Source organism: Syngnathoides biaculeatus, chromosome 14 (genome assembly GCF_019802595.1).
Source record: "Syngnathoides biaculeatus isolate LvHL_M chromosome 14, ASM1980259v1, whole genome shotgun sequence".
Classification (NCBI taxonomy): Eukaryota; Metazoa; Chordata; class Actinopteri; order Syngnathiformes; family Syngnathidae; genus Syngnathoides; species Syngnathoides biaculeatus.
In genome coordinates, this window is record NC_084653.1 from 24,682,314 (window position 1) to 24,708,430 (window position 26,117).

At 44.8% G+C, this 26,117-nt stretch overlaps 1 protein-coding gene across 1 annotated transcript; it reads right to left on the minus strand.

Annotated features, from left to right (window-relative positions):
- Positions 1-516: 516 nt before the first annotated feature.
- irs2b (insulin receptor substrate 2b) lies at positions 517-16,190 on the minus strand. Its single transcript, XM_061841345.1, has 2 exons — positions 12,756-16,190; positions 517-3,421 (listed from the first exon to the last, which is right to left on the minus strand). Exons 1-2 carry the CDS (start codon positions 15,955-15,957, stop codon positions 3,417-3,419), a joined length of 3,207 nt encoding a protein of 1,068 aa, XP_061697329.1. The 5' UTR covers positions 15,958-16,190; the 3' UTR covers positions 517-3,416.
- Between the last annotated feature and the right edge of the window lie 9,927 nt (positions 16,191-26,117).

Consider the following 26,117-nt stretch of genomic DNA (forward strand, 5'->3'; position numbering starts at 1 on the left):
CAAAATTCTATGAGAATAAAGAAATAAGCCACATATTCAGATAATGAAGTTTAAATTTTGCAATATCTAATTTTTAGACGAAAAATGTGATTTCACATGAACAAACTGTAATAATAAAAATAATACGTGAGGTGGGAAAATTGTTTTTTTAAGGTTGGGGTTTTAATATTAGCAAAGTCTTTGTTTTGTAAGACTCCGATGACAATGTTCAGAGTATTAAGTCACAACTGTTTTGTCTGAGATCAGTTTTCATTTTTGAAGAACTAATTTTATAAAACTAATGTTGCAATATCCAGAACAGTACACAATGAGGACAGATGCAATTTTCATTCATTCATGAATGAGGGGAATCTATGTAGGAAATTCCCTCATGTTAATTCCAATTTTATAATAATGTTTTGGCTATTTATTATTTTTAACAGAAGTGTGACATTTTCCAAGATATTCCGGTAAAATGATAAATTAATATTCAAGGAGAACTATTATTTAATTGATAATGGACACTTATTTCTGAAAGAAAAAATAAAAGTAAAATAACCAGGAGCAGGATTTTTTTTTCTTAAATATTTATTCCATGTTTCTACAAAGAATCAATACAATCTAAAGCGAAGACGTAAGTTTAAATTATCATCTTTTAGTCGCATCACAATAATATGCAAGTTGTGAAGTATTTACAGTGGGGGGTGGGGGGGCACACAGCAAAGTACGCTGGGGCCCCCCCAGCAGTAACCTTTCGATGTTTCAATAAAGATAACATGAACCAAATCCAAAACACTGCTGAAACACCAAATGGGCTCCATTAGCAACATTTCTAATTTGAAGGAAAAACGTGTACAAACTGCAACAAACAAAAAAATCATTTCAAGGTTTAATAAACAGTATAGACAGTATTTGTACATTTGGTACATCTTAGTAAGTAAACGCCTTTTCAAAAGTGTAAATATTGCATAATTGCCATTTGTACCTACGTATCAAGAATCAATTAGGTCAAGTATGAATTTCTCGTAAAATTGGCAGGGTTACAGCATTAAAAAAAAATTGTGGCATCGTCTTTCACAATACTATCCCATCAGATATTAAATTATTTGAAGAGGAAAAAAAAAATAATAAAAATCAAAGCCAAACCAGAACTGGTAAGCATATAACTTAATTAGTGCTTTTGTTTTTGTTTTTGTTTTTTGTTTTTTTCACACCAACACAAACTATGTACATGTTGAAAACATATTTAACTTAAAAGTTGTTTACGGTCGTAACTTCACACTATTTACAGACTTTAAGTACCAGTGAATCCAGATAAACAGCAATGACGCTTGTCCCGGTGTGTTGTCATTAGTAGTACTAGTAGTAGTAGTAGTAGTAGTAGTTGTAGTAGTAGTTGTCGCTTTGACTAGTTGGGTTTTCACTGTGGTGGTTGTTGGCAGGGATTTGTGCGTTCCCACCCTTGGAACGCAGCGTGGACTACATTCAACGCGTCCTGTCTCGTTACAATCTACGCAAGTTCGGAAGTGCGGGAAACGGCGGCCGCCAAAATTGACCACGTGGCTCAGCGCCGCCATGAGGCAACAGGTGTGTGTGTGTGTGTGTGTCCGTGTGCGTGTGTCCGTGTGTGAGTGTGCGCACCGTCCAGTTAAGACCAGGGATGGGCGTTTGATTACATTTCATTGATCGACTGCAGAGAAAACAAAACAATCAATTCATCGATTGTTAAATGACTCCCCTCTGAAAAGGAGGGGGGAAAAAAATACCATTATGAGATTGATGTGATTATGAATGTCTGACACAAAGGTCACGAGAATTAAATGTAATTTGGCCAACATTGATTCAAATGAGTTAATAATAATTAGGACTGTTCAGATTTTTTTGCCCGATATTAGCCCTTTTCCAAAGCTACAAAAATTAAAAAATCTTTTTAAAATGCATAAGATTTTCTAACATAAGACAAATATGACATTCAAACAAACCAAAAAATCTGCAGATTTTTCTTTGTGTTGTAAACAAATGCTGAAGAACAATGTTTTGTATGAATAAAGTTGTAATAGTCATAAAATGATGATAACTAATCAATTTCTGAGTCATAATTCAACTGCAGCTTTAGGATTTTTCATTCGTCCTTTTATTATTTATGTTGCGATAGAAGAATCTGAATCACCCCAGTGTCATATTGAGCAGATGAATGCTGCCTGAAGAAGTCAACTGGGGGGGTTCTTTGCGCTGCAAAGAACTTGAGCAACTCAACAGTGCCCCTGCTGGGCGCAGCCAAGTAGCGCACTCTATTTTCACCCTCCCCCCCCACCTCCAAAATAATTCAAGAAGAATTACTCACAATCAACCAAATTCCCAATTCCAACCAAAATCACTTCGCCCATCCCTAGTTAAGACGTGTAAAGAACTTCAAACATTCGTTTTTGTCATGACAGGCGGCGCGATTGGGTGGGCGGGGGCCCACAGGTGAACAGGTCCAAAATTTTTGGAGGTGCCAAGACCGCCTCAGACGGGCCACGGGGTCCACCTGGTTGGTGATGTGCTGTTTTGAGTGCAACATCATCGCGTTTCCAAAATAGCAAGGGGGAGAAAAATCCCTCCCGCCTCCCGCCTGGCGAATAAATATAGAAATCTTTCATACATCATGTCGTCGTAAATGTACCGTGGAAATCTCAGAGTGGCTCATTGTTTGCGGGTCGGTTTGGTTGCCAAGTGGTGCTAGGTCCAGACTAAACGGCCCGTTCGGGGCCGGAGTAAGGCTTTGGATTGGTGATACCTTTCTTTTAAAAGTAAAATTAAAAATCTGAAAATAAATATTTTATATATTTATATCAACTATGGGGGTGTTTAACCAACCTGTTTTTGTTTGTTTTACTGAGGTAGGTTTTTTTTTTAAGCAAACTTTTCATGTTATTTTTTTTTTTTTTTAAATATCTACCTAAATGCCATTGTTATTATTTCTAGAAATTCACACATTTGGAAAACCTTTCAACAAATGCATATATCCGTGTTAAATAAATAAATATTTTGTATGCATTTTTTTCTCGTGTGTGCATGTGATCTCCAAGTTTGGTTTGTGTCTTTTCAGGTCAGGCAACCAGTTTAAACTATTATTAATAGTAACCAAAATAATATCTATCTGACATGAAACAGCAACTCATAGTCATTTTGCAGATAAATAAAATAGTTACCGAGTTAATAGTGGTACAAAACTTTTTTTTTTTGTTCTTTTTTTACTTTTTTTTTTAAAGTCATCCAGTCCAGCAGCATCAATGGATGGCGCCTAATCGTTTTGGTGCCGGGGGAAGATTCGGGGGCAAAAGGTCAAGTGTCTGTGTTGCCGTGGCGACTGCCGTCTCGGTGACCTCGCGGAGATGGCCCCGGGGGGTCCGAGAAGATGCGGGCGCCAGCGGTTGGTTCTGAGCCAGTGGTGTTCATTCTGAAGGACAGAAGGGGGGAAAAAAAGCACATTATTATTATTATATGTGAAATCATGACTGACGTCAGTTATTTCAAAACAGCAAAGGTGGACTCTTCGGAGAGTCCATTTTTTGGGGTGGGTGTGGTCCAAATATTATTTGGGGGGAGTTTTATTACAAATTATTATTATTATTATTATTATGATTTTTGCAGAATAGAAAATTGCCATTTTGACCCCCCCCAAAAAAGGCTTACGTTTCGTTCGAAAAAAAAAAGGGTTAAAATAACCCCCCCTCCCCTTCCCAGGGAGGATGTTTCCCAGTTTGAAAACCACTCTGCTAACCACTTGTCCACCATGCCACACCCAAAAAAAATTATATATATATATATATATATATATATATATAAAGGTTACCGGTGGGGCAGCTGGAAAGCGTTGGCCTCACAGTTCTGAGGTCCCGGGTTCGATCCCGTCCCCACCTGTGTAGAGTTTGCATGTTCTCTTCCAGCACTCCCCGTGACACTCGTGAGGATAAAGCGGCTAAGAAAATGAATGAATATATATTAAGCCACTGCATAGTTATTTAAAAACTGTCGAGAATGAACATCCATACACCCATACATTTTTGTAGCCGCTTATCCTCACGAGGGTCGCGGGGAGTGCTGGAGCCTATCCCAGCTGTCAACCGGCAGTAGGAGAGGTACACCCTGAACTGGTTGCCAACCAATCGCAGGGCACATGGCGACAAACAACAGTCGCGCTCACAATCACACCTCGGGGCAATTTAGACTATTCTAATTGATGTTGCACGTTTTTGGGATGTGGGAGGAAACCGGAGTGCCCGGAGAAAAGCCACGCAGGCACAGGGAGAACATGCAAACTCCACTGGGGCGTGTCCGGGATCGAACCCGAGACCTCAGAACTCTGAGGCCAACGCTTTACCAGCTGCACCACCGTGCCGCCTGTCCACGCATACTTATATTAACAAAATAGATTTTCTAGAGCAACACTATCAATTCCAACAATAACATCCTGTCTTGAAATGAACATGATCTAATCTTTGCAGCGTGCGGTCAATCTCTCGGCACAGTAACGTTAGCGCTCGAGTATCGTAAAGACGGCCTGGCCGGTCCACCCACATTCGAGACCACCAAAGTAGGTCATCTGGTGGGAAGCGTCTCCTTATTTCCTTATTTCTCCAGGGTGCTCGCAACTTGAGAAGTTATTTCAGACTAAGACTGCACCATAGCGTTGCTTTCATCTAAAAGTGTAGATGTGCGGACTGTATTGAGAAGTCAAATGTATCCCCCTACTTTATTACCAAGTATGGAATAAGTGCTCTTCAAAGTGTGTTCCTCAGTGTCTTAAAAACTGAGTGGCGTTGAACACACACGCCAGAGTGACATATTTTTCTTATGCACTGTATAATTGCCACAGTCTCGCTTTCTGTCCCAGTGGAAAACACTGCCGACCTCTGACCCTCACACACTTGTTTGTGAGCTTTCATTTGCATGCAGCTATCGAGCAGCGGCGGAAGTGTCGGCGGACGACGGCACACAATCGCACAAATACCCGCAGCTCGACCGGCCACATTTTTGTACCCCGCTCGCTCGCAACCCCCCCCCCCCCCCCCCCGCCGCCTTCCCCAACCCACCCCCCGGAGGCGAACAAGAGCTGTTTTCACAAAGCTGGATGTGATCGTTCATTCTCTAAAACAAACCTTTCATTCAGGCCAAGCTGAACCCCCACCCCCTTCCCCGCAACACTTCTACTATAAACACACACTTTGTTCTCCTGTTTTTGACTCATAATTTATACAAAAAAGCAACTCGAGAATCATTTCATCTCCTTTTCGTTCAGTTGATGAGTCGTTTTGGGGAAAATGGATTTAATTTGGCTCCCCCCCATCCCCCATCATTGGTGCCCCATCTCTGTTTGGGTTCATTAGAGGGCCCCCCCCCCCCAAAAAAAAAGCAAGTAGAAAGTGTTTCAGGGAGCGGTGGAAAAACCACAGTAACAGAATCAACCTGACTGAGAGGAACGGGAATGCAGTGAGGTCATGGGACCACCGGCCTTTAACAATCCGTGTGTATTTGTGACTACGTGCGCGTGGGACGGCCCAGACAGTAGCCTGTCGAGGCAAACACTTGGGTGAGAGTGACTGAGATGTGCCGGGAAAATGAATCACCGGGAGCGTCGAAGAGGAGACGAATAAATGTCTCGGCTCAGACAACAGCGGTGTGTGGGGAGGGGGGGGTCTCACAGAAAGAAGGGAATAGAAGTCGATCAAGGAATGAACCCGATGGCTACAAACACCCCCACCCCCACGCACACTCCGTCCCGTTTTTGGGGGGAGGGCTCACAGATAAACACACCCATCTCACTGTTTTACCCCCCTCCCACAACCGTTACACCCACCCACCCTGACTGACTGTTCATTATTTATTTAGCTCGCGGGCTAAATTTAGCCTGGCTCCATTCAGGGCTAGGACACTGGGGCGTGTTATTAGCTGCAGGGACTCTTGTGAAGTAAACATGTCCACTGTGGCTCCTCCGCTTACCCTATCTCCTATGTCGCTACAGTAAGAAATAGGATAGCAAACAAAAACAAAAAAAATGAAAAAAAAAATGCTATTTTTATTAGGACAACGAAAGTACCTATAAAAACAAGTAGTCAAAAAATTAATAGCATGCTCATGTCTTCTGATATAAACATGTAAATGACTTCATTTTCAAAGGTTAAGAACGTGTAAAAGTGACAAGTTAGCAATTGAATCCCTATTCACGCAGGAATTGCACGCAATATGCATGCCAGGCCAGTAGGTGGCAATATCGCTTACTTATGCATCTTATCCAAAGTCATTTTCTTCTAGTTTGGGTTTGAAATACAGTGGTGCCTCGGCTCTCGACCACAATCCGTTACAGAAAACGGTTCGAGAAGCGATTTGTTCGAAAACCGAATCAGTGTTTCCATTACAATGAATGGAAAAAGAAATAATCCGTTCCAAGCCTAAAATAAATTGGGCTTTTTAAAGCATTTTTTCAGCTTTCCTGAAAATAAACTGCATAGTAGAAATACATTTATTGTTTGAATATTTTATATAATAAAATAATTTAAGAAATCTTTTTTATTTTTTGCTTAAAATGTATGCCTTAATACGCTAGGCTTGTAAACTTTTTTTTTTTTTTTTTTTAACAAAATTGCAGATTAACTTTAAACAAGCAACTTTCCTTCTTTGGAGCCATGATTGGGGGTTAATACTGTAGTCCTCCATAAGAAGAAAAACAACAGTCACTACCGGGACACGTCTGTCTACAGAGACTGCGTTATACAGAATAACAAAAGTGCGCTGGTTGCGCCACGTGCAATATGTTATTTCCGGGTTTTTCCGGATGGGGGGGCGTTCGAATTAACAATGAAGTGCGTCATGGTGTGGCTCAGCAGCTCACGCCGCACGCATTGTATTTTTTCCGGGTTTTCTCAGTGGGGTGGGAATTCACAACAAAGCGCTTCATGGGTCAGCTGGTCTGGCCGCGTGCAATTCGTTATTCCCGGCTTTTGTCGGTGGCGTTCAAGTACAGATTTTCGTTTGACAACGGAAGCAAAAAAAATCTTCAAATTTTTGTTTGAAAACGGGGACATTCGAAAACCGAGTTTATCTTTTGTGACTCCAGTCTGGAACTTTTCTACCACGCCTTATATGTGTGGATTTAGAACTCTTCATGAAAAATGGACTCTGCTAAACAAATCCGATAAAAGGTGTCGTCTTAAAAAAAGTCATCTTTGAGAGTCGCTTTAAGTTTGTGTTTTCAGAATTCCAAAATGTCACGCAAACAACCTCGAAAGTGGAAGAGCAAAAGTGATGTAAGGGCCTCTCACTGAGAGATGAGCAGGCTGGGATATGTCATGTTTACATTCCAGCCTCCCGCTGGCTGGCTCCTCCCTGATCTATTGCAGAGCTTCACAACGCAAACACCGACTGCCTCGTGCCCTTTGACCTCCCCCGCACCTTGGGCCTGTCCGACGCACAACACAAAAACAAACCGAGCTCGCTCACGTCGACCTTTGCTAGTGGTGTGAACACAACCTCCAATCACAGGATCCCTTTTCAAAGATTTGCTCACAATCAGAATGATTATGAAGATATTTTTTAAATGAGGTAAACTCCTATTATTGTATCTAGTGATGTCATATGGCGTACACAACATTCAAGCAGCCTCCAAAAGGAATGTTTCCCATGCATGAAAAATACATCAACCAAATAAAAGTTAGCTACTCTCCAGGAACCAGAAGCAATTTCTTGCCAAATCCTTTTTTTTCCCCCCCATCCCAGTGCTGGATTGAGCACGATAATGCTGATATCATGTCATACTTTTTTTTTTTTTTTCGACAGCAAATTAGCCGCGGCTCTGCTGGCTGCAAACTCCATTTGAACTCAGACGCTAGTCAATCAAATTGTGTGCCGCATGGAAATCAGCTGTGTGAATGTGATGCTGCAGCTATCAAATATTTTTACAAACGAGTATGCTACTAAATGATCAGAACATAATTGATTTTACATTAGTAAACACAATAACATGCGCGTATGACGTGGAGGTATTATTTTTGTTAGCTTGGGGGTCACGATCCTAATGTTTCACACTAGCGTCTGTGACTTTGAGTGTCTATGGTTTTAAAGGGCAAATGATGAGAATTGCTTGGGTGTTGTCTTACTAACCTGTTAGCTAATCTGTGTCGGCATGAGTTGTGGCCATCATATCAGCAATTAATGTATGAATGTGATTATGACATCTTTGTATTGTTACAGTTTGTTTAATAAAGCGATTGGAAGTGCCCCTGGGGCTGCGTCTAGCCTTCACCACTGGGGGTCAGTCTTATCAACATGTTCTTTTAGAAGTGATGCTAGGCTATGCTAAATTAGCTAACATCGATACCCTACTTGAGTTGGCGATCGTGGACGTCCCATTGTGGCACAAAGGACTTTTATCTTCCTTCTAATCCCAAATTTTGGACACTACATCTTTTACAAACTATTTCCCTTCCATACTCTTTCCCTCTTGCTAGCTATCGTACCAAATATAGAGGCGAAGTGATCCCGACATAGCTTTGAGGCAGAGATTTTGCTTCAGCCTTTTTTTTTTCCCCGTAATGGAATTATTTAACTTAATCAATTAATTGTTTACTTGCAGCACTTTTTAATTCATGTTGAATTCCTTCCTGAGGAAACTGAGGCAAAATCGAGTGTGCAACTTTTCATTCTCAACTACTTTAAAGAAGAATGTTATCGTGTTCTTTCGACAATTATATTGAAAATAATAATCATTCATTTCCCCCATTGCTGATTAAGGAAATAGATCCACAAGAATAAGAAAAACTTTTATCGTTGGTCTCACGTTAAACGTAAAATAGTCTCCAGAGAAGGCTTAGCAGCTGAATTTCTAGCATCACACACAAGCTATGAGACAAAACAAGCCACTCAACAATGTTTAATCCCAAAGTGAACGTAAGCCTTCTTACCTCCAAGCTAAATTGGGGATAGGTTGACTTTGTTTTTATCCGTGACTGGAACATCCCGCCCTAGTGTACTCTCAAGAGTTATGTATTACACTCACTGTGACTGTGCAAAGCTGCAGGGGAGGGGTGTACGGGACAGGTGAGGGCAAGAAACAAAGTGTTCCTTTTCCCTCTGTTATGCGTTATCAAATAGTCACGTTTGGCTGACTTTGAAAAAGTGCACTTTGAACTTCTGTAACTTTGTCTCATTAAAATGCATACAAGTGGGGAAGATTAGCAGCGAGTGGGTCTGATTAAAAAAAACAAACAAAAAAAACAATTAAATAAAGAACTAATCCAGAGCTGTGTGTAAGTGTTTTGGGAGGACGGTGATGACGACAACAACAGCCTCCAATCAAGTATGATTAGCTTTAGTCGCTAAAACAGGTCTTTAGGAGATCCTCTGAGGCCTCTGGCGCAAGACGCCAAAATCAGCACCGGTCCACGGAGCTATGGAAAAACAACAACAACAAAAAATACACACCGATGCCAAATAAAGCGTGTGTGTGTCAGCTAAGGGGGGGGGGTGTAGAGGTAGGCGTAGGTTGCATCACATGATTTCTGCAAAACAGAAAGCGATGCCTGGAGAGAAGAGGTGGAGAATAGGGGGGGGGGATGAGGGGGAGGGGTTTAGTGTAAGGCTTCTTGAACACACACACACACTCATGCCCCCTCCAACCCCCACCACCACCACCTTCTCCCTGTTGTTGTGGCAGATGGTGGCCGGTCATTAGCGTATTGTCACTCTCCTCCTAAAAGCGCCAGATAACCAGAGAGTGCTGCTTGGCCGGGGCAGGTGCAAATACTCCTGACTGAATCCACCACGCACACACGGCCCCGCTCTCGACCATCTGCTGGCGGCTGCGCATATGCAGACAGGAAGACGCACAAAGTGGAACGGTGTGTGCGCGTCGGGGCTGCTAAATTCGGCAAAGCATGGAGGGAGTGAGTCAGATTCTCCCCTAAACGCAACCATGCAAGACGGCTGTTACAACAGAGGGCGGAGGGGAGGGGCTAAATAGATAAAAGGTGGCCCAGGAAGAAATACGGTCCGAAGTAATCCACACGATTCCGTGATGTGGGTTGCCGCATTTCGCTGTAGTTCAAAGGTCACCGAGGTGCATTGCGGCAGGGTCGACAGGTGCGCCCTTGAAGTGGAGCGGCAGGACCGAAACAACTAACCAATCGAGTCCCGAACCCATTAAAAGTGAGCCACGGCCCGCAGAAAGCGCACCGTCCATATATAGAGATATGGAAGGCACTCCCTCCTCATATTCATTCACGTGTGTGTTGAATTTTAGAACAGCAACTGCCTCTCGCACCCCCTCGCTCGCCTTCCCTCCGTCCTCTCACCCCATGGGGTGACTCCAAATGCCAAACGAGGACACGGGATTTAAGTTCCTCGCGTTTCAAACTGCAGGACTGAAGGGAATGTAAACTATGGGCTCAGATGGTGATAAGAAAATGTGCTAAAGCTTGCGGAAGCTGACACCTCATCGCTTCCTTGATCGCTAAGAAGCGTGTTTATTCATTTGGAAGGGGGTCCTTTTCCGGGTCGGGTTGCGGGGGAAGTAGCTTCAGTAGGGATACCCGAACTTCCCTTTCCCCAGCCACTTCTTCCAGCTCTTCCGGAGGGTATCCCGAGGGGTTCCCAAGCCAGCTGAGAGACATAGTCTCTCTCGCGTGTCCTGGGTCGTCCTCGGGGTCGCTTTCCAGCGGGACATGCCCGGAACACCTCACCATCCGGATCAGATGCCCCAGCCACCTCATCCGGCTCCTTTCAATGCGGAGGAACAGCGGTTCGACACTGAGCCCCTCCCGGATGACCCAGCTTCTCACCCTATCTCTAAGGGCGGAGGAAACTCATTTCGGCCGCTTGTATCCGGGATCTTGTTCTTTCGGTCACGACCCACAGCTCGTGCCCATAGGTAAGGGTAGGAACGTAGATCGACTGGTAAATTGAAAGATTTGCCTATCGACTTTACCACAATGGACTGATACAAAATCCGCACCACTGCAGACGTCCGGGAGGGATCTGAAACAGATGCCCCAGCCACCTCATCCGGCTCCTCTCAATGCGGAAGAAGAGCACTTCGACAGTGAGCCTCTCCCGGATGACCGAGCTTCTCAGGAATAGGACCAAAAGAAAATACGAAGTAATACGAACTAAGTAGCAGTGACTGGTCTTTATCGGTTTACCTGACGACAATGATCAGGAAAAAAAAAATCCCTCTGTGATTCATAGTGCAAAAGGAAATATTGTGATAATAGTATTTCCTGTGATGTGAAATGATTCTCAGATTTCAATTTAAAAACTAATGGAAAAGTAGCCATGTTTATGTTGACATTGCTATTACCTCTGGCTGTGGTCACGTGCCGTCAGGAAACATTCAAGGTCAAACCACATACGTTCATACAATTAATAAGAGCCATTTCATGTTTGCGAAGTTGTTTTGTCGGTAAAAAAAAAAAAATATATATATATATATATATATATATATATAAACCCCCCCCCCCCCCCCACACAGTCTTCCCTCCTGACAAACAAGTGAGCATTCACCTCTCCCAGCAACCTTTGCACACTGCCCCGCATTCCAGTCCTGAAACCCAGTACCTGACAATTGATAAACAACTGACTCACTTGTTTTTCTGGGGAGCCCAATGACTTGCAGAGCTGGGACGTAGACTAAAAGACAGACTAGGTAAGAGACTAACTCTGTTGTGAAAGCACAAACAACAGCAGTTCACAGGACTTTGCAACCGGCGTGTCCCGGATTGTCTTTTCGGACAACAGCGACTTCTGACGTGTCGCTGTTAGGTCACCTACCCGTGTAAATAAATCCTGCCTTTGATGGTTGGATGAAAAGCCAGTGATGCAGCAGCTCACCGAATGAGGTGAAAGGTGATATTTTGATGACAACTCTTCTTTTCCGAAAAGAGGACCAGTCAACAGTGTAGTACAACCACAACAGAACTAAATAGAGGACCAATAAACCTGCTTTACGCGGGCATAAAATGCGGCTTTTTTACTGGTGTTGTGGCTTTAATTCAGCCCATCTAGCAAATAAATACTTCACTAGTACAAATGAAACACTGATGTGGTCTTAAAACTCCAAACTACCCAGGAGACGGGAAGATAGCAACACTTTGAACCACGAATGACAACAGTAACGGTGTTAGCAACGGTAAGGGTCACTCGAGATAGATTTTTTGTGTTATATCGTCACAACTTTGTATCCAAGGAGGCCAAAGTAGATGAAAGGCTGAGCAAACAGCTCTCCTTCACGTCACGCTCCCGTGAAATTTTTCATTTGTGCCATGGGCGTGACGGGGGGGTTGACTACGGGGTGACTAATCCTATCTAAACATCGCCGGCTGTTTTTGAACAACTTTCCTCGGTCGCTGACACATCAAACTGCACAAAGTTGGACTTGTGTTTGTGTGTGTGTGACCACAGTTGATATGATACGCCGTCCGATGTTGTTTTGCCCTCGTTTCGTTACGTAATAATGTAGGTTGCTACGTTGTTGAGCGGAGGAAAATACATTCCGATTACCAGCTTTGAGCTTATCGTCGGTGCAGCGAGTTCAGTTGGTGGGCTGCAGGCGGGAACACTGCGCTCTCACGATTTTTCACAACTTGGGAATGAAAATTAGCTGGGTGCTGCTTAGCAACCGCGAGTCAATCTGCAGAGTACACAGAGGCACGACGACAGATCCTGCTCCAGTATTGATACCACTCCCTTCATGAATGAAAACCTCCTGAATGAACGTGTGAACGACATGTTGCGCCACTCACCTTTCACAGCGGCGGCAGTCGTCTCCTTGAATCCGAGGCTGGCGTAGGGGCTGGAGTTGAAGCCATTCATGCCACCCTTGCATCCACAAGCGCTCTTGAATCTCAGGAGTCCCTCGCAGCCCCCTAAGCGGCACCCTCCGAGGGTTCCCTCCATCAAGTTTAAGGCAATGTAGTTGAGTCCATTCTGATAGCCCGCAGACGTCTCCCTGCACATGGGGGTGCTGCTGCCGTAGTCCTCGTCGGGTCCCTCCGAGCCCCGCACGCCGTGGGATACGTTCTCCACCGAGGCCGAGCTGTGGCGCTTGGTGTCGTGGGCAAAGGACGGGCACACAGGTGTGACGGTGGTGGTCGAAGAGAAGGTCTCGGAACTGTGTCGCCGGCGTCCTTGAGGGTCGGCGCGAATGACTTTGGCCCCCCTATGTGGATCTGCAACGGGGACATTCAGCGAGGGTCCCCCAAGGAGAAAAGAATCCACTGCCGCCGCTGGTACCTCGTCTGACACAAGGCTGCTATCAAGACTCAGTCTCTGAACGCATGCGGTGGGGCTGGTGGGGAGAGGGGCAGCATCGGCAGCACCGAGAGGATCAAACGTCATCTCGGTGTAGTCATCCTTGACTGCAGCTGCCTGAATCAAGTGATGCTGGAGAGGATATTCATCCACTAACCCTCTCACCTCTGCCTCTCCCTCTGTCCCTTTGCCTTCCTCCTGCTGGCCAAAACTTCCTCCAGGGGGGGAAACCACAGTTTTAGGTGAGGCAAGATTCACATTAACATAGTCGGAGAGTGGTGGAGATCCCTTTTCTGCGCATTTCGAGCCGTCGGCCGGTGCCACCGTGTCACTGGAAGTGCTGTTGAAATCGAAGTTGATATACTCCCCGGGGCTGCGTGGCTCAGAGGGGAGCGGGTGTTCACTCATACATGGTAAGGTTCTGAGGGAATCGAGAGCTAAGCGGGTGGGGCGACACGCCCTACTCCTGTGCGCCAGGCCTCCGTCACTCCGAGCCCCTCTGGGAGGAGTGGGGGCAGATGAAGGGGTGCCCGGTGTCACAGAGTCTAACGAAGACACAGGACAGTTGTTGGACTCCTCCTCTATCCGCTGTGTCTGCAAACACATCACCACATACTGGTCTGCGTCACCTGACCCAGTGCGCTGCAATTGGCCTTTAAGCGAATGTGGCAGCGTGCTATAGGAGTAAGGCTGTCTCTGTTGTTGCTCTCCTCCGGAAGAACTAGAAGTGTGCTCTCGGGGTGTGAAGGACAACAGATGGTCGATGGGAGACATGTTCAGGTACTCTCCATTGGTGAGCTTCCCGTCGATGCTCTCCATTGACATTTTGATTCCGCACCACATGCGCATGTAGCCGTTGTCCTCGAGGGAAACGCTGCCCGGGGAGTCCGTGTGCGGGGCCGGCCCCGCTGCGGTGGAAGGGTGCGATCGGGGGTTGATGATCTGCTTCGGAGCCGAGACACACATGGGGCTCATAGGCATGTAGGGATCGTTCTTCGCTCCTGATGTGTGAGGTGCCACGCCTGGCATCATCGGCATGTAACCGCTGTCGCCCTGGAGACAGTTCGAGCCCACCTGGACATCCCTGTACTCGTCTGGATAGGTTCCTTTCGGGGAGGCTGAGAGACACCTGCGAGAAGACTGGCTCCCGCTGGTGTAAGTGGCCCTCATTAGAGTGTACTCGTCGAGGGAGGCCGAAGAGACTTGGGGGAGACACCTCTGCTGGCGGGGGGTGGTCAGAGAGTACGTGCGCTTTCGATACGCCTTGTCCAACTCGGGTAGCCACCGATAGCCGTTCTGGTTCTGTTGTTCCATCACCATGTAGCCATCCAGCCTGCTGCCATCCCGGGAAGGGGGAGTGTCCGCTCTGAGAGACTCCGGGGTGTTGGTACCGTACGTGAGCGGCAGCCGGAGGTCCCGGGTGTCCGCGGGGCTCGTGCCGTACTCTTCGCACGATATGAAACCGGCGTCACTCGGGGAGCCCGAAAAGGAGGCACTACAGCTGGAGGGACGAGGGGCGCTGCTATCCGGACACGAGGACAGGCTGGCGAGACTCGGGGCGGCCATCGGCGGGGAATGAGACAGAGGCATAGACATGGACTTACTGTGCTGCAAGGAGGAGGATTCAAACGTCCGACATGGGCGTGCCGTGATGGTGTGAGACCTACTCAGCAGGGTGCGGTGAACCCCAGGGCTGAGGGGGCTCCCATTCACCGACATAGGGCGTGTCATGGTTCCGTCACCCTCGCTCGCCGTGCGTATCCGACAGGAAGAGAATTTCCCCACAGGCGAGGTCGTCGCCACGCTGTCAGTGCGTGACCTCCGCATAAGACCGGTTTGGCTCGGAGGAAGGTGGTTCAGGTACCGCCTCGTGGGCACCGAGATGGGGTTGGTGCCCGATGACTGGCTTTTGCTGCGGGGGCGGAATTCCGACAGCTCCTTCATTGCTTTCATGGCTTCCAGGATGGTTTCGTGGATGTTCTGCGCGACGACAGAATCGTCGGCTTGCATCCAGAGCTCGCCGGGTCCAGTGGCTGCCGAACGACCCACCTCGATGAAGAAGAAGCTGTCAGAGTGGCCGCACCTCCGGATGTTCATCAGCTGCAAAATGACCGACGCCACCTCCGTGTTGAGTTTGATGAAACTGATAGTCCGACTGGATAGGCAGAGTCTGTACACGCCGGTCAAATTCCGGCTCTGCCCCAAGCCTTTGGACTTCATGTTGACCTGCCATACCTCCTTGTAGGCGGCACTGACCGGCGTGATCACCCCGTAACTCGCCTCGTCGAAGCCCACCAGCGAGGACGCGGAGTTTGACGCCGACCCGTTGAACACTCTGCCGTCCGCGATTAAATCCGTCAGCACCCGGTACCAGCCTTCCTGCTCACCCTCGCTCTCGGCGGCCACGGCAAAGTACTCGTCCTTGGTGTACAGCGCGATGAGATATTTGTATTTGGCGTCCGCTCGTTTGTTGACGTTCAGGCAGCAGTCTAGCGGGATGACCCTCTTGGCGGCAGACTTGTTCCTCCATTTCTTTTCACTCTCGTAGTACTCCAACCGGGCAGGGCAGCCCTCGCCGGGCTCCCGGAGCACGAAATATCGCTTGTGTCCGTGTTTGTGCTTCCTCAGGTAGCCGCACTTTTTCACGCCGGCGGCCGGTAGTTGGGGTCCGGCGTCGCTCGGCGGACTCGCCATTCTACTCTTCAAACACTTGCTAGGAGGAAGAAGACGAAGGGAGGACACGCGACGCGAGTTCTTCTTCTCTCTCTCTCGTTGTTGTTTTTTTTTTTTTTTTTTTTTCACGCTTCAGTCCTCCTCTTGCTTCCCCCACGGCTGAGCGATAAATAACACATGTCTGCTGCTGCTTCTTCTGGTTCTGCTGTCCGGACTGGGGAGGGGGAAACAACATGTGACCATTTACACACTCAAAGGAAGGAGAGGAGGAGGAGGAGGAGGAGGGGAAAAAGAGAAGGGGGTGGCGGGAGGGGGAGGGAATACGCGCACGGTCAGTGGGCGGGGCACACCCAGCTCATTGGGCTCATTGGTGGATGGAGGGTGAATGCAAGACCGGAGGGAAGCCTCCTACTACCGTCACTCTGCCCCCTTCCGACCCGTTTCAGCCTAGTCAGGGATCCGTTTATTTATTTATAGCAGAGCCAGCTTTTGGCTGCACTGATGCGGCCTCCATTTTGCGTCATACAGCACTTTAATCACTTCAAATCAGCCTCACTCGGTTAGTTTTATAAGCAGTCCTATCTATCTATCTATCTATCTATCTATCTATGTCCGTCATTCTATCTAGCTATATCTCAGTCCATCCGTCTATCTATCTCTGGCTGTCTCCGTCCATCATTCTATCTATCTATCTATCTATGTCTGTCTCTGTCCATCATTCTATCTATCCGTCAATCTATTTATCTCTGTCTCCGTCCGTCATTCTATCTATCTCAGTCTGTCCATCTATCCATTTATCTATCCCTGTCTCCGTCCAGCCATCTATCTATCTATCTATCTATCTATCTATCTATCTATCTATCTATCTATCTATCTATCTATCTATCTATCTATCTATCTATCTATCTATCTATCTATCTATCTATCTATCTATCTATCTATCTGTCTGTCTCAGTCCGTCCGTCTATCTGTCCCTCTATATCCATCTATCTGTAATCTAATTTATCAATTTATCATTGGTTCTTTCAAGTGTCATTGATAGGTTTTGACATTTTGGTGGATAAAAGAAAGATATATACAGTTTAATTACAGTTTTGTTAACCCAAAATACAAACGTCAACAGTCTGTGTTGGATGAAAGGGGGAACTTTTGATTTTAGGGGACTGAAGATGGGTTTTAGGGGGGCTAAGAATAAAATTTTGACATCAATATATGATACCAAATCATTTGGGGGGGGGGGGGGTGAGCTTCAGACCGAGCAAAGCCACTGGGTCTACCAGGCTACCTTCCTATCAATCAATAAATTAATCTATTAATCTGTCAATTTGGTCTCAGTGTGTCATCTTCCAAAATATAGCTCTTATTAAGATGCAATAGATAACCACAATAATAAACATGATGTTCACTTCATTACATCCATCAGATCTTTGCATTATTCTCCTTGTAAAAAAAAGATTATATCGTCTTATGCAAGTGTTCCCAATTTTCACATTTGAAATCTCCGATTGTCTGCAGAGCGGAGGCATATTCCAAATATGGTTGTAAAAGAAAAATGATGTCAGGAATATCCATGCGTCAGAGGCTGGCAGCGTGCGTAGAGAGGAAGTTGCGAGCGCCAACAGGGTACCGAGACGTGTTTGAGATGAAGATGAGGACGGAGAGAAAATGCAAACTTGCCGGAGGAGAGAATGAGACAATCTGAATCAAAAGATGCTGCTTCCGGGACATTTTTATGATTCAACAATGATGTTGCAAAAACAACCCCCACCCATTTCCAATGCAGCCCACCCCCACATGAATGTACACCCACATCCCTCCCTATTATATTCTAATTTTTGTTCAGTCGCCACATTGCTAGCTCAGCACCAGACGACGCCTTTCTTTGCCTTTGAAGAGGCAAGGTCGATTATCATATCTGGTGCCACCTCCAAGCGGTGATTTGACTTTGACGCCACCGTTGGAAATGAACCAAGCCAAGATATCGTTTACAACACACACATTACACAATATTAGGTACGTTTTCACAACGGAATGACGGTTATCCATTGTATCTTAAAATTAGGTCAAGAGGAATTTTTACATGATTTTACTTTCATTGACCCAGCAGCGGCGCTATCTTAAATGACCCCTAGATGGCGCCCTCCCCCCCCAGGCAATGGAGACAAACAATAGACTTGACTGCTTTACTTTGAAAATCCAATCATCAAAATGTGTGAGGAGGATGTGATGGTCTGAGGGCTCCCGGTGCTGAAAAGTCTCCTTGTGATTAATGCGCATGCGCGTATATTTTGCAAGCTTCCGTCCAGTCTGAAACATCCCCATCCATGCTTCAACATGTCCCATTCGAGAACTTGTCGCCGAGCGTTCATGTTCGCAGAAAGACAAACACACCGAACGTACATATATATATATATATATATATATATATATATATAATTTTTTTTTATCAACTTTTGTTTTTAAGGTTAGGTTCTAACGTATGTTAGCTCCCTCTATGGAGAAGAAGGGGAACTATGAGACCGGGCGATTTCCCAGTAAGCCTCTGCTACGTACTCAGAGTTCCCCTGTTAGCAACGCATGCGCATTCATCACAAGGAGACTTTTCAGCACGGGGGAGCGCTCAGACCGTCACAGGGGCAAACAGAGTGGTCTGCCGATGAACATTTTTCACAGTTCAAAATATGTTTTCAATAGTGCGCGTCTTCATTAGGTTTGCAGGTTATAGCTGACTTTCTGCAAGGGGCACGGTACACTTAGGACTGAGAATCGCGGGCCACATTCATGCAAACAACTCTCCACATTCACAGCTAGCATGTGGACGATTGCGTCTTCAGTGAACCTAGCATGCGTGTTTGTGAAATCAGAGCATGTGGCGACGCAAGCGCACAGAAAATATAGAAACTCCTCAGAGGAAAGTCAGAATCGAGTTTCAAATCCGCAACCTAAGAACTGCATGGCAGACACGCACCATCAAAATATTAGCAACACCTCGCGGTATGCTGCAATGATGCATTAGCTCTCATTAGGCCGTGTCGACTGTTTCAATAAAGCATCCCGCGAGTGTAGTTTACATCCAGCGTCTTTCACGCGACGTCTTGTGTTTTGTACGCTTGTGTTTGCAACATTTGAGACCCGTGTCCGTCTCGGCCTAAAGTGCCGTGAAGGCATATTTGGTATAAATAGATGTAGCTCTCCAATATCTCACTGTAGAATTAGCAGGGTTCCCCTTCTCTACTGTCAGTTCATTTCGGGTCACCGGCACAAGCACGCAAACATGCACTCGGAAGAATCGACAGGCGTCTTAAAAGTGTTATGGGACTTGTTTTGCTCAATTAACAATATACAGAAGAACCGCTCTGGAATGAAGATTAGCCACAGTAAAACAGAGTCAGGTCGGGGAAGAGTCACGCTCCCGGGAGAAGAAATGGCGAGGGTGGATGACTTCAAATACTTGGGGTCAACAATACAGACCAATGGCGAGTGTGGAAAGGAAGTGAAGAAAAGGGTCCGAGCGGGATGGAACAGTTCCAGGAAGGTGTCTGGTGTTCTATGTGACAGAAGAGCCTCTGCCAGAATGAATGGCAAAGTTTATAAAACAGTGTTGAGGCCGGCCGGGCATGATGTACGGATTAGAGACGGTGGCACTGAAGAGACAACAGGAAGCACGACTGGAGGTGGCAGAAATGAAGATGTTGAGGTTCTCGAGGTTGGATAGGATTAGAAATGAGCTCATTAGAGGGACAGCCAAAGTTGGAGGTTTTAGAGACGAGGTTCGAGAGAGCAAACTTGGATGGTTTTTGGCGACCCCTAACAGGACAAGCCGAAAGGAAAAGAAGAAGAAGTAGAACCGCACTGCATCACATTCAGAAGTGTGCGAGACATTTAGACCCTCTCATGCAGTTAAGGTCACCAAACTCCTTGCGCTAATCCTGGATCGTACAGTGCCCGAAATGATTTGGTACCTGTCAGAATCACCTCGTTTGATACCGTGACCCGACGTTTGCGAGATAAGCACAAAAACGATCTGGAGGGCAGCTGTCTTGAATTCAAAGCAGGGGGCAATGACAATGTCTATTTTGCATAATCTATGAACCGTGAGAAATGCAAATCAGCGCTCCACAAAGTAGCGATAAGCGCCGGAAAACCCGATACGAACGTTGTTTTCTTGGGTAACAATATTAATACGAATATTTTGCATTCTTCCAATATAGGACACACACCACATTCATTTACAAGTTCCTTCAATGGAAGGCTGCATGTGATTTACATGCTTGGACCGCTCGTCTCCCGAGTGTGAAGCCATTTTTGTCTTTCTAGATTAATAATTGAGAGAAAAGGGTAGAAACTGTCTAACGTGACATCGAGGCCTCAAAGGACCTTAATCAATTTCCTGTCTGCAGAGGAAACCGCAAACTCATTTTCAGAAGATTGTTGGTTGGATGAAAGAATATATTTTGAAAATATATTATCACTTTTAATTCGGTTTGACCTGATTCTATTTGATCCAATTCAGTTCAATTAAATAAAAAGCTTCATGCATTGAAAAATGACAATTTGGTTATAAAAACATGTAGTTAATGTTTTGAATTATTTGAAGTTGTATTTATTGATTTAAAGTTGAATTCAATGTTATTGTTGGATTATTTAATTGTATATTCTCTTTTATACTTATTTGGCATAAGCATACAAGTGTTAGCCTATCATTACTAGCATGCTAACAAGAAATGCTAACCAAAAAAAAAGTGAATGTGGGTTTGCATCTTGTTTCTGTTGGGTCATTCGGTTTTTGACGGTACTGACATAAACCGGACGTTGGAAAAATGTTTTCATCCAGCACGGGGAAGCACACCCAGTTACCATTACACTTTTTCCTTGTTTTTTTTTTTCCATATTCATACTCTACAAGAGTTTTTATATATGTGTGTATATATTATTTACTATATTTATGACTTTAATTTTTCCTTGTTTTTTTTCGTATTCATACTCTAGAAGAGTTTATATATATATATATATATATATATATATATATATATATATATATATATATATATATTTATTTATGACTTCACTACTTTTTTAGCATAACATAGTGCTAGATTATGGATCCTCCACAGTAACTAGTTCAGGGTGTCAAACTTGTTTTTATCGCGGGCCACATTGTCGATAACGGGTTCTGTCAGAAGGCCATTATGATTGAAACCGTGACAATCTTTAATTGACCAAACACGTCAAATTTACCAGCTAGTTTTGGAATCAGAAATCAAGGGAAATGGTTTTTTTTTTCAACAATTGTTGATGTTTGGTCACACAAAAATGCTTGCAATATCGCAACGTCATCATTTATGATATGACAGTGTGAAATTTAGGTTCAAATTTTCACAAAAATCATGGCAGTTGATACACCTGATTTGCCTTCACAGGCCACATAAAATCATGCGGCGGGCCGCATCTGGCCTCCGTGCCTTGAGTTTGACACCTGTGCACTATTTCATGAGTATCGTCTGATGAATTTGCAGCATAACTACATATTTATTGTATTGTGAAGTATTTACCATCCATTTTCTTAGCTGCTTTTCCTCACAAGGGTCACGGGCCATGATGGAGCCTATCCCAGTTGTCAACGTACACCCTGAACTGGTTGCCAGCCAATCCCAGGGCACATAGAGACAAACAGCTGCAACTCGCAATCACACCTAGGGGCAATTTAGAGTGTCCAATTTCTTTGGGATGTGGAAGGAAACCGGAGTGTCCGAAGAAAATCCGCGCAGGCACGGGGAGAACATGCAAACTCCACACAGGCGGAGCAAGGATTTGAATTTTAGAAATGTGAAGGCAACACTTTCCATCTGATCCATCGTTCCGTGAATTATTTACATTAATTCTTAATTATATTTTGATCACGAAGGACCAATTTGCATACTCAGCACCCTTGGACAAGACGACCACATCAAGTAGATTCGCTAATGCTCTTTGTTTATTTAAGTCTTAGTCTCTGTTTTACTCCGGCGGCATGTAACGTTGCAGATGTAATCCCATTTAGCGTCTTTAGGCTAGCTTTCCCATACAAATATCCCGGCTTGCCCCGAGCGCCGAGTCAAATGCGCATATTGTCTCGGTCGCTCGCTCCACTGTCACTGTGTGCAAAGATTACTTTCATAATCTTCATAAAGCAGATTAGAATAGCCAATCTGATGAGATAAGATTAAGGGCAAGCGGGAGGGCGGCGGCGAGGGTTAAAGATTAGGCCCCGTCATACATATACAGTAAGTCGCCGTCAAACGAGCGCCGCGACGTCTTTTTAACCGAACGCGGCCTCGTTTCGTTAGTCGCCTGAAAAAAAAAAAAAAAAAGATTAAAGGCAAAATCCTCGAGCGTCTCGGCCGTGTTACAGCAAATTGTTGTGTTTTCCCCGTGACCGATTGTGCCTTTAATTGAATAGATTAACCTTTGTCGCAGCTTACCCGGTCCAAGCTGATATTCGGTTAGCGATCCCAGAGACCCCAAATCTCCGCCTTCCAGTACAAAGATTAAGATTTTTTTTTTTTTTTTTTTAATGAGAGGTGTTAGAGCCCCCATTGCAGATTCAAAAAAGTATGTTTTCATATGCAGACTGCAATGAGCTCAGACAACAAGGGTCAATATGAACAAATTACCTTCCGTGGAACAGGGAAAAGAATGTTCGATATGAACAAATTACACACCACGGCGATGATGATAATGGAACCACTATTGTGTATCCGGAGTTTATACAGTATGGATCGTTCGCTTTGTTTCTACGTAGTCGCTAATAACTGCCTCGATTTCCCGATCAATACAGGGGGGAGCGAAATTGAAATTTTCTGGCGGTTAATTTTTGCACGCCATTGATCTCCGCGGGGCTGGCCCGGAGGAGAGACCGCCTGCGCCGATGCAGAATTTGGCCACCGTTGGACATGATTACCGGCTCGCAGCGGAAATGATTGTGGGTTTGATCACACCGGTTGGCTAACTCGCCGGGATAAAAGGAACACTTACAGTTTTCATCCATTTTGAGCAGGATGATTTGTTGTTTCAGCCTATACAACTCGACGGTCTCTCAGTTCCACGGCAAAAATCCCGTGACTTTTATTTATGTCACCATATTGCCGGTCTGACAAAGCATTGTTCCATGCTAAATCGGTTAGAGACGACACAAAAATGTCTTATAGCACGACGCCCAGAGTCTTGTCTGATACCGTTAGACATTTAGAAGGTGAAAATAAACAAAAGGTACGTGGAAAAATCTGATAAACTGGGCACAGAGGACCCGCATTTAATACCCAAGTCGATGTTTTCCCCGATAAGGAACGGGACTGTTAACCCGCTTCCGCTCGTCTTGGATAACTGGATCTACATGTGAACCTGGTGAGTAAGTCGTCCAGAGTTACTTGGAAAAGTTTGAAAGCGTAGAAAAGTCTGGACGCATACAAATACTTCGGATGTGTGGATCTGTTCACAATCAGGAATAAATCCCACATAGTGACAGTTTTGACGGCTCATGAATGCGGAAGCGTGTTCAGCCACATGTTAACCTTTGCCGGAATCCATCGATTTTTTTCAGGTAGTATTCAATACAAATAACAAAATTGAAATAAATGACCCCTGGTTTTAAACACACTTGCATTCATTAACTATGATTGAGAAAAAAAAAAAAAAGAGAAGACGGAGTCGTTTCCACGGAACGTACACAGAAGCGATCGCGGCCACACTTAACCTTCGGAAACCTCTGCGACAGTTTTTTTTTTTTTTTTTTTTAAACACGCATTTTTCTCAAATGAGACAACTCGGAATTATAAATACTTTTTGGTAATTTGAGATTGAGAAGAATAATTCCTTCCTGAAATTAAGTAATCGCTACACAGGCGTGTGTGTATTTTGGTTGGGCACCATCCATGATGTTTAATAGCTGAAATCCATTCATATTTTCTGGTCTTTTCAGCTGGTATTCCATAAAATTACCTCTTTGAATATCTGTTGTAACAACCAACAGCACAACGAAGTCTCGGGCATTGTGAATATTCTGCTTCGGTTCAATATCGAGCAGTTCTGTTTGACCTGCAATATGGCGCCGTGAAAATGGTGACGTCACGTGCACGAACTCTATACCGAGCCACTTCCACTTCAAATCTTGAATGGGGGGAAAATCCAAATCAAAACACGTGTGGGTTGAATCAAGAAGGGCATCCGGTCTCAAAACTAGGCTAAAAATACGTCACGCCTCAAGGAACCAGCTGAAAGTCAAAACAAAAACAACACCATCTTGTGAAAAAAAAATATATTTTAAGTCAGTGACTTACTTATCGGGCCAAATTTGGTCACTTAATCACAGGATTCACATTCCTTTTATATTTGAAAGAGACATTTATCACACATTTGTACAAATGAGGTTGCCATGGTTACATGGAACCCAACAAAAAGTACATTCATTGATGATTTATTAAATAAAAAAAAAATATGCAATTGGGCGGCACGGTGGATCAGCTGGTAGAGTATTGGCCTCACAGTCCTGAGGACCCGGGTTAAATCCCGGACCCGCATGTCTGGAGTTAGCATGTTCTGCGTGGCTTTTCTGCGGGTGGGCACTCCGGTTTCCTCCCACATCCCAAAAAACATGCAACATTAATTGGACACTCTAAATTGCCCCTAGGTGTGATTGCGAGTGCGGCTGTTTGTCTCCATGTGCCCTGCGATTGGCTGGCAACCAGTCCAGGGTGTACCCCGCCTCTTGTGACCCTCATGAGGATAAGCGGCAAAGAAAATGGATGGATATTCACACTTAAGTGTATTTATTTTTCTCACACAAGCACCTCGGATCATATCAGGGATACATTTAAAATGATCTGGCCAATCATTGGCCAATGATGTCGCGCGTATGGACACGGGAAACACGCTGATGACAAATATATTCACGCACACACGGCGTGACGAAAGCAACAACAGTGAAATCTGGGCCCGCGTCACGTGAGATGAAAATCCATATGAAGGCATATGTTATTCATGCTCCGCAATGCCGTCATCAGTCATTTGTCACAATTACGCCTCGTGTGGAGTCACGTGCTCGAGTGGAGATGACAGTGACGCACGACCTTATTTTCCATATCAAATGTGAATTTCAAAAAAGGGCCTTCCGTCCATATTCAAGGACTTTTTGCGGACTTGACTTTCCAGCAGGGGGGGGGGGGGGATCTGACGGAGGGGGAAAAAAGGGAGAGAAATAAAAAAAAACAAGTGTGGGCATCGCTGTATTTATTAACGATACATTCCAAAGACTAAATCACGCGGTCCGCATTTAGAGCAGCAGAGTGAAGGCGGCAGGGGGAAAGTGGGCGGCGTGAATAGTATTAAAAAGGGAAATGATCTAATCGGAAAGTGTAGGATGCTGATCATTCGTGCGTGTTTGTGTGCGTGTGCAAGACTTGTTTGTTTGTTTGTTGTTGTTGTTTATCCTGAACTGACCCCGGTAGCCACATTTGCATCCACGATCGACACAAACAAACACACAATCTGTAATCCCTACAAAATCCAACGTAGCAAGCGGTAATAACGTCGCTGGAAATGTGCAACTTTTAAAACTTGAAATTGATATCGAAGGAACTGTACATGAAACAAAAGATGTCATGCTAAACAGTAATAACAATGAATAATAAATATGTAAGGCAACAAGGGGATTTTATGCAGAACATTTACAGTAAAGCACCTTTTTTAGGAAATATTAAAAGTGATCTCTGCCAGTGTATAACAGAATGACCAGACACTTTATTAGGCACAGTACACCCCCCCCCCAAAAAAAAAAGAATTAGTATCTCCTTATGAAGATATTCATGTTCTTACCTCACATGACATGGCTGACAGTGCCCGATGCTGACCATGACATGGTAACAAGGTCTTTCCCGGATATTTTGTCCCGTCAGCATCTGTCCCACTTTCCCATTGATAAAAAAAAAAAAAATCCGACGGAGACGGCGTGGACACAAAATCCAATTATCGATGGTTCTTGAGAGCCATTTGACGTGGATTCCTGTGGACGAGAACATCACAGGATGGACTTTTCTCAGAAATGATAATATAACTTGAGAGACAAAAAAAAAAAAAAAAGGGCAAGCAGCAAAAATGGTCATGGTTAAAAAAAAAATACAAAAAATATGAATAAATAGATGAACACA